A 9,192-nucleotide genomic window follows, 5' to 3' on the forward strand; every position below is an offset into this window, starting at 1 on the left:
GGTCAAGTTGTTTCCATTAAAAAGTACTGATTTTAAAAACTAATAACTTAAAACTGCCACACAAAAAGAAACAAAAGTGGTCCACAAAACATTTTCTTTTCCTCCTGAAGGTTTTACAATGCATTGTTATTAACAATCAGTCTTTTACTATTAAACTTAAACGGCCACTTGAAACAAACAGTTCTGAAACTGTTCTTCCACCACTGTTTAAAAGTGGGGTGGCAGGTATTAGGGATAATATTCATTTAGCCTTCTGAGCTTTCTGGGCAGATTTGGTGACCTTGCCAGCTCCAGCAGCCTTCTTGTCCACCGCTTTGATGACACCCACAGCAACTGTCTGTCTCATATCACGAACAGCAAAACGACCCAGAGGAGGATAGTCTGAGAAGCTCTCGACACACATGGGCTTGCCAGGAACCATATCGACGATGGCAGCATCACCAGATTTCAAGAATTTAGGGCCATCCTCCAGCTTCTTTCCAGAGCGGCAGTCAATCTTTTCTTTCAGTTCAGCAAACTTGCAGGCAATATGAGCTGTGTGACAATCCAGTACAAGAGCGCAGCCAGCACTAATTTGGCCTGGGTGGTTCACGACAATCACCTGAGCAGTGAAGCCAGCAGCTTCCATTGGTGGGTCGTTTTTGCTGTCACCAGCAACGTTGTCACCACGAACATCTTTGACAGACACATTCTTGACGTTGAAGCCCACGTTGTCCCCTGGAAGAGCTTCGCTCAAAGCTTCATGGTGCATTTCCACAGACTTTACTTCAGTCATAACATTGACTGGAGCAAAGGTGACCACCATGCCAGGTTTGAGAACACCAGTCTCCACTCGGCCCACAGGCACAGTACCAATACTGCCAATTTTGTAGACATCCTGGAGAGGCAGACGCAAGGGCTTGTCAGTTGGACGAGTTGGTGGCAGGATGCAATCCAGAGCTTCAAGCAGTGTGGTTCCACTGGCATTGCCATCTTTACGGGTGACTTTCCATCCCTTGAACCAAGGCATGTTAGCACTTGGCTCCAACATGTTGTCACCATTCCAGCCAGAAATTGGCACAAATGCTACTGTGTCAGGGTTGTAGCCAATTTTCTTAATGTAAGTGCTGACTTCTTTAACAATTTCCTTGTATCTCTTCTGGCCGTAGGGCGGCTCAGTGGAATCCATTTTGTTAACACCAACAATTAGTTGTTTCACACCTAGTGTGTAAGCCAGAAGGGCATGCTCACAGGTCTGCCCATTCTTTGAGATACCAGCTTCAAATTCACCGACACCAGCAGCAACAATCAGGACAGCACAATCAGCCTGAGATGTGCATGTAATCATGTTTTTGATAAAGTCTCTGTGTCCTGGGGCATCAATAATAGTCACATAATATTTGCTGGTCTCAAATTTCCACAGGGAGATATCAATGGTGATACCACGCTCACACTCAGCTTTCAGTTTATCCAAGACCCAGGCATACCTGAAGGAGCCCTTTCCCATTTCAGCGGCCTCCTTCTCAAATTTTTCGATGGTTCTTTTGTTGATCCCACCACATTTGTAGATCAGATGGCCAGTAGTGGAGGACTTCCCTGAATCTACGTGTTCGATGACGACGACGATGTTGATGTGAGTCTTTTCCTTTCTCATTTTGGCTTTTATGGGTGGTTTTCACGGCACCTGTGTTCTGGTGGCAAACCCATTGCGAAAAAGCCCAACCATATAAAATTTTAGGCAGGAATTTAGTATCTCCTAAACCAGGGTCAGCCAGTAAATAGTTTCAGTTTTGTGGCCCAAGAGACACACTTGAGGATATTATAGAGGTATTTACATAACAAGAGAAAAAAATAAATTTCCACAACCTTATTAATGAAATTCAAAGTATAATAACATAACTAAGTGCATTTTTCTGTAACATAGGTCTACTGATGAGAAGCATGGAATCTTTTTGGATAACATTTTGCTCAATTTGGGTTCAAAGTTAGCACTCCCTATCATCAAATCTATTGCAAATGTTTATTTGTAATGCTGATCTGTAATAAGATTTTACATATTTCATCATTGAAAATATCTTTTCATACAGATAGATATATGGGTGGTACTTGAAATGCTGTTGAGTTATAGATGAGTCACTGGGATTTGCAATGTGCCAAAAAGTAGTGTGAAGTGATCCAGTCAGCCTCTGTCACAACTACTCAATTTGTTCATGTTGCTGCATGAAAAAGTAACAGACAATATATAAATGAACAATCATGGCTGTGTTCTAATAAAACTAATTTAAGGACACTGGAATTTAAATTTCATACAGTTTTCACATATCACAAATGGTATTTTAATTTTCTTTTTTAGCTATTCCCTTTTCATTCTCATAGTGTCATCTACTTAGCACCCAATATTTCATTTTCAATTAGAAAAAGCCATTGACTTGATGGGAGTATGTCAAAGGGACATAAAAGCCAATTGACAGAGCTCTTAATGGCCAAAGCTAGAACCACGTCAGCAACAAAATAAAACAATACTGGATTAGAAGCCAAAACATAAGTATCTATGAGTCTACTGACATAAATATGACTGCATAAGGAAATAAATGGGTGAGAATAGATAAATCTCTTGTACATAAGAATTCCAAATACTTTATGTAGATACTTCACCCTCAAGGATGTGGAGCATAATTCCCCACTCTGTAAGTGTGGACTTCTCATAATGACTTCCTTCCCAAAAGCATAGCATAGAAAGGGAGAGGGGAAATAATAGTGGAGAAACATGATAAACACTACCTCAGCCAGGTGATCAAGGTTAAAGTCAAAAATCATGTTGATAGTACGGACTCTTAATATGATGTGATGGAAATAAAACTTCACCTGTGGTCTTCCTCCCCCAAACACATAACTCCAGTTAATCATGAGAAAAACTTCAGAAAAATTCCAACTGAGGGACATTCTTCAAAATACCTGGCCGCAACTACTCAAAACTGTAAAGAACACAGACAAGCAAAGTCTGAGACACTGTCACAGCCAAGAGGAGAAGAGACATGATGACTATAATGTGGTATCCTGGAGGGGATCCTGGGACAGAGAAGGACAAGTAAAAACAAAGGAAATATGAATAAAGTATTGGCATTTAACAGTGTAGCAGTATTTATTCATTAATTGTAACATAAGATGTTAACAATAGGAGAAACTGGGTGTGGGATATATAAGAACTCTGTGCTTACCTGCTCAATTTTTCTGTAAATCTAAAATTGTTATAAAATAAGGTTTACTTAAAAATAAAGTGTATTAACTCTGATAGTTACATGGTCTCAAGGAACACACAAAAGGATGATTAGGCTTGTAAGGAAACAAACAGCCAACTTCACTAACTGGTTCCTCTTATCTCTACTCAGAACATCTCCAGCATGTCTTCTGACTGGCTTCCTCTATACATTAATCTTGCTGCCCTAAAGGACTGTTTCCGCTGTAGCATGCATAGGCCACTAGCAATTTCCTCATGTCTCTCAACGTAAAACTCTTGAAAGACGATGCATCATTTTGAGCCATGTCCCAAAAGTCATTGGTTCTCTTAGCCAGCTAAAGATAGGCCCACTTTGGTTAGGTAGTTTCTGGTTCCATTGGCTGTGACCAATATGAATTATGTCCACTGAATATGATGGCTTTGTACAGATTTTCTGAGGGAGATGGGTAGAGGATAGGCAGACAAGGGTAGGGGATGGGGAGAGTAGGCCCCCTAAAACACAGCTGTTACAAAGAGAACCAGAATTGAATCCCACTCAAATACTATCCCACTTGAGAGGCAACCTATTAAAATTACAAAAGTTAACATAAAGCTCTTTTAACTTTTTCCACTGAAAAGCTGCTAGCAAGCTACACATATATTACAATCTGAATTACAATGTGTCATGTAAACATGTAAATATCAACTGATTTCTATAACAAACAAGTAAAGTTAGTATTCCTGACGGGCCTTCATTATTTTTCACAAAGATAGTAAACTATTCCTATGATGGTATCATTAAAGAATTTTGTGAAAGCATTTTTTTTTTTTTTTTTTAACCAACAAGACAATCAGACAAGAAAACATTGATTTTCAACCCAACTAGGTTTGGAGAAATGGTATAACAAACAATTCCACAGTTTAAGTACATACAGGAAGGTATAGCAATTAGTTTTGGGTTTCCCCCCCACCACACATATGCACTATTAACTGTGTTAGAGACCTTCAAGGACTTTTCTTTTGCTCACAACCCAGAGACAGCAACAAGAGCAAAATGAAACTTCTGAGACAAAAACATTTGCTGCTGTGGGTATAGAGAGGTGGAGAAAAGCAGTTACAATAACGCTTTAAAATTATTAAGACCCTTTAAAAATAAATTAATTCAAAACTCTAGAAATATTATTGGAGTATGAGATGTGGGTTTTCATTTTTAAGAGACGGTGCCACTGTGTCCCTAAGCTGGAGTGCAGCTCTTCAGAGGTGGGATCATAGTGCACTAGAGTCTCCCACTACACTCTTGAACTCTTTGCCTCAAGTGAATCTCCTGCCTCTCCCTCCCCATTAGCTGTGACTTCAGCTACTTTTAATTATGCAAAAGTCTTTCTGTATTCAACCTGAGGCCAATACCAACCAAGAGGACAAATTGTCTCTTTCATCGGTTTGAACATGGCTGAAGAATTCCAAGTATTAAACCTAAAATGATATTCAGTGTACTATATTTTCACTTGTTTTCTATCATAAACACGTGAACCCAGACGTTCACACGTATAGTGCACAATCAGGAGTATACCCAGGATTACACATTCCAGTAAATACATTAGAATACAAATCAGTGTGGAACTTGTCTTTCTGACTGGGATCTAATTAAACAACAAAATTAAACCAAACGCCTCCAACATTGGAACAAATTACTTGTAATTTACCTCATACATCGATAAAATTGGAAATGAATTTCAAAAAATTTTTCAAAAATTTACACAAGAGCGATGGAGGAAAACTGAACACAAAGATACTTCTTGGGAGTTTGAGACACGAAGGAGTAACATTTAAATATAAAAGAAACTATCCTGAATTCCTACTGGAGTGATTGGCATTCCTATAAACACTTCAGACAATGCACATTTTCATAATCTAACTCATGGCAGCCCCGACATAAAACAGCTACTCCTCTGTGGGGATTGCAATGGGATTAACTGCAACGGTTTGACGCGGATGCGGGTCGAAGGGGAGAGTGAAGAGAGGAAGCGACCTGCCCAGGACCTGCAGTTTATCTCTGGAGAAACAGGTTCTGCAGCACAAGGTAGCTGGTCTCCGAATCATCTGTTTCCTGCATTGCTCTTTCAATGGAGACGTAACAAAGACCACGGGCACCCGAGTGCCACAGTTGGGCATTCGGCCCTGATCACCGAGCTCGCAGAGTCGCCGCACGCGGGGTGACCGGGTCCCCCAAGCTGTGTGCCCCTGGCTAGCGAGACCCTCTCCTGACCAGCGACAGCGGCGGCTCCCCACCGCATTCGAGCAGCGGTCCGGCGCAGGCAGGCGAGGCCGACCACAGCACCCTGCCTGAGCCTCAGGCGGTCTGGGCATGCCGACTCCCCGCACTCACCATCTCGATGATCTTGGTCTTCCGCCCAGTCTTCCTCTTCAAGGTGAATATGTACTGGGCCAGCACCACCCCCGCCACCAGGACGCACACACTGGCGCTCGCTACCGCGCCCACCCTAGCTACGGCTGCCGGGTCCATGGACGCGGCCCTAGTGCGCCTCCCGGCGGGAAAACAACAGGCCGCTCGCGGTCCCTGGGAGCCTCGGAAGCGCCGAGTACCAGCGCGCGCACCAGGAGACCCGCGCGACGCCCCGCCCCCAGGAAGGCCACGCCCACGAGCGCCGAGGGGCGGGGCCGGGGACGCCACGGGAGGGGCGTGGCCTGCGACTAGAGTCCCGGCGGGAGGCCTGTCTTCCTGAGGGAGAGCAGCAAGGACAGGGAAGGGAATTGCATTAATTATCTCTCCCCGCTAATGAAGACTAGGCGGTGGTTCAAACGAGCCCCGCCCCAGTAGAAATCTGATTCCATCCGCGGTCCGCTCAGAAATCGTTCTCCGCCTTCCAGGCCTCGGCCACCCTGCACTTCAGCCCCCAGAAGGCGCCGCGGCGCAGCGTCTGACTTGCGCAGTAGCGTCCGTTGTAAAACGCTATGACAACAGGGCGAAGACGGCTTGGAGTTAGGCTGGAGTGGGGAGGTGTCCCTTCCGCCGTGGCTGTCGGTTTTCTGCTTCATCCTCCTCGCCTCCTCCTCCATAATTTCCTCTTCTTTGCGAACAGCAGGACTTGCAGTTGTCCTCATCTGCCTAGTCTCTACCAAGGGATAGATGCCGTTTCCTCTGCTTGTCTCTGGGGGTGACAGGGAGTGCAGGGGGGCTTCTTGGGGAAATTGCTCCAACTCTGTGGAGCTGGTGGTGCTGCCTGGTGGAGCTCTCTCTTTGCATGAGACGAGGAACAAGTTTCAGTTAGGAGGACATGAGAAAATATTTGCAGGGGAAGAAAAATTGTTTCCTTCTACCCTTCTAGGTTTTTTTGGCTGGCCTACGAATTAAATTGACATGCTAGCGGAAAAAGCCCAAATTCTGTAAAATAATTTAAAGAGGTTTATTCAGAGCCGAATATGAGTGACCAATGGCTTGGGGAACCATACTTAAGAAGCCTTGAGTGAGTGGTCCTGAGGTGGTTAGGTTACATACGGTTGGGTCCTGTAACGTTAGGGAGACAGGAGTTGCAGGTGAAGTTGTAAGTCGGTACATAGAAGGTTTACCTTAGTTTGGCCGGAAGAGGCCGGAGATCTTGAAGCAGGGGAGGGGAGGCGGTAAAAGGCTGCAGGTGGGTTCCAAGAGTCTTTGATTTGTTATTGGTTAAAGAAAGAAAGCCTTGTATAAAGACATGGAGTCACTAAGAAAGAAATCCTTGAGTTAATTTGGGAGGGGGGGTTCCGGGCGGGCACAATGGCTCACACCTGTAATCCCAACACTTTGAGGGGCTGAGGAGGTAGGGAGATCGCTTGAGGCCGGGAGTTCGAGACCATCCACTGAGACACAGCGAGACACCACCCCCCCCCACCATCTCTACAAAAAATAATAAATTAACCAGCTGTGGTGGCGCATGCCTGTAGTCCCAGCTACTTGGGAGGCTGAGGTGGGAAGATTGCTTGGACCTAGGAGGCTAAAGTTGCAGTGAACTATGTTAGCGCCACTGCTCTCCAGCCTGGGTGACAAAGCAAGTCAAGACTCCATCTCAAAAAAAAAGGGGGAGTGGGATCTGTTAATCAGATAGCAAGCTATCTGTTGATAGCACTATCAACAAAGTTGATAGTTGATAGCACTATCAAAGTGATCTGTTAAGCAAATTGAGGGCATGCAGGCATGGGTTAACTTTTGCCTTGCATGGCCTTGGACCCAGTTTGCAATCTGTATAAACTTCAAAAAGGAGGGGGCATAAGATGTGTCCAGGAACTTAGTTTTATGGTTTTTCTGAGGTTCCCTTGGCCAAGAGGGGTTTTAATCAGTCACAGGGAAGCTTAGGATTTATTTTTGGTTTACATTCTATAGACCCCCACCCCCTTTGGTCAAGATTTGCCAGAGGCAGCATCCATGACCAAGTTTTTTTGTCCCATCATTGCCAGGGTGGTGTGGCTACCTTCTCTGGGTCTATCCTGTCACTCAGTGGGACCCTTATGGCCAAGGAACTTAGAGCCAAAAGACTTACAGCCAGAAAATGTTCTAGGGCAGACAGCAATGGAGGTGGGCAGGTACTCATTAACCTTTTAAACCGTTTAAGCAATGTAAGAGTTAAAAACCAAAAGCCGAAAACAAGGTTACAAAATTAACTCCTCTATAAGCATTGAGCTATTGTAATCTTGGTTTTAGTTGCAGATTTGTAGCAATTTGTTATACAAAATATAAATATTTTGTTAAAAAACATTTAAGGAATTTAGAGACTTTTGTTGTACTACTATGCAGTCTCTTTAGTAATCTGTTTGCATAAATGTTATAACTGGGAACGACTATTCCCAGGAGGCTTTGCTGCTAGTGCAATGTTATGTACCCTGAGTGCTTTTTCTCCCTGGCTTCTCTGTTTTATTATGACAAAAATGACCCAATTTGCATGATCACCTTTTGCATAACTGATCACAGCACAGCTGCTACTCCTTACCATGGATGGGCACATGAGGAATCAAAGATTCCTAATCCCCTACCCTCTTAACCTTTCTTTTCCCAAACCATAGGTTTTCCTGAGCCAGGGCTGTTCTAGAGAGTATCCCAAAATTTCTAACACCATGTTTTGTCTTTTCCAAACAACAAATTCTTCAGCACCAACTGGGTATCCAATTGAATTCTAACACTCACTACTCAGAGTTAGTGCAAACCCCACAGGTTAAGGACTTAGTACCACAAAACTGTCTCCACTTCAGACACCAGCCTCAAATGGGGTGCTCAGGCTATTAAACTTGTGCCCTGTCAACTACCAGTTTAGGGGTGACCATGGCCCCCTCCTCAGTTTCCATAATTGTCCAGAACAACTCACAGAACTCAGGGAAAGCTTTACTTATGTCAACTGGTTTATTATAAAGGACATAACTTAGGAACAGCCAAATGGAAGAGATGTATAAGAGAAGGCATGGGGGTAGTGTAGAGTTCCCATGCCCACTCCAGGTGCACCAGCATATCAGCGTATATACAAACGGCCCATTTTTCTTCATCCCATTTATTTTCCTATAATGAGAACAGTAGAATCTTCAGGGGGAAAGTGTTTACCAATGCAGAAGCTCTCCCGCCCCGTTTAAAACTTTTTGTTGAACTCGTTCTTCAGTGCCTCTCCCCTCCCAGGAGAAGAAGGGAGGAGATAGAGGTTGCGACCTGAAATTTCCAACCCTCTACTCTTGGTTTTGGTCTTTCTGGTTACCAGGTCCACCCTGTAGCTATCTAGTAGCCTCACTCTGAGTCACTCTAGCATAAACCAGGTGTAGTGAGAAGAGGTTTCTTTTGAAAACAAAAGTCACTAATCAATCACTCAGGAGGTTACAAGGGCTTTAGGAGTTCCTTGCCAGGAACCAGTGACAAAAACCAAATACTGTTTATAATTATACCACAATAGGCCAGGCGCGGTGGCTCACGCCTGTAATCCTAGCACTCTGGGAGGCTGAGGCAGGCGGATTGTTTGAGCTCA

The 9,192-nt window shown here is 44.0% G+C and overlaps 2 protein-coding genes across 3 annotated transcripts in view; both read right to left on the minus strand.

Annotated features, from left to right (window-relative positions):
* NT5C3A (5'-nucleotidase, cytosolic IIIA) overlaps positions 1–5,834 on the minus strand; it is a 57,932-nt gene extending 52,098 nt beyond the window's left edge. Inside the window, exon 1 of one of the 2 annotated variants that reach the window (XM_045564588.1) lies at positions 5,583–5,834. In XM_045564588.1, coding sequence (XP_045420544.1) covers positions 5,583–5,720 — 138 coding nt within the window. In that variant the 5' untranslated portion in view covers positions 5,721–5,834. The remainder of the gene's footprint in view (positions 1–5,582) is intronic. The other variant, XM_045564586.1, reaches the window with a different exon arrangement.
* LOC123647260 (elongation factor 1-alpha 1-like) lies at positions 201–1,694 on the minus strand. Its single transcript, XM_045564582.1, has one exon. The coding sequence runs from the start codon at positions 1,631–1,633 to the stop codon at positions 242–244; it is 1,392 nt and encodes a 463-aa protein (XP_045420538.1). The 5' UTR covers positions 1,634–1,694; the 3' UTR covers positions 201–241.
* Positions 5,835–9,192: the final 3,358 nt, after the last annotated feature.

This window comes from Lemur catta, chromosome 11 (genome assembly GCF_020740605.2).
Source record: "Lemur catta isolate mLemCat1 chromosome 11, mLemCat1.pri, whole genome shotgun sequence".
Classification (NCBI taxonomy): Eukaryota; Metazoa; Chordata; class Mammalia; order Primates; family Lemuridae; genus Lemur; species Lemur catta.

Bases quoted from the DNA above. Each gene is read 5' to 3' on its own strand.
- LOC123647260 (XM_045564582.1), bottom strand. From the start codon at position 1,633: ATGAGAAAGGAAAAGACTCACATCAACATCGTCGTCGTCATCGAACAC.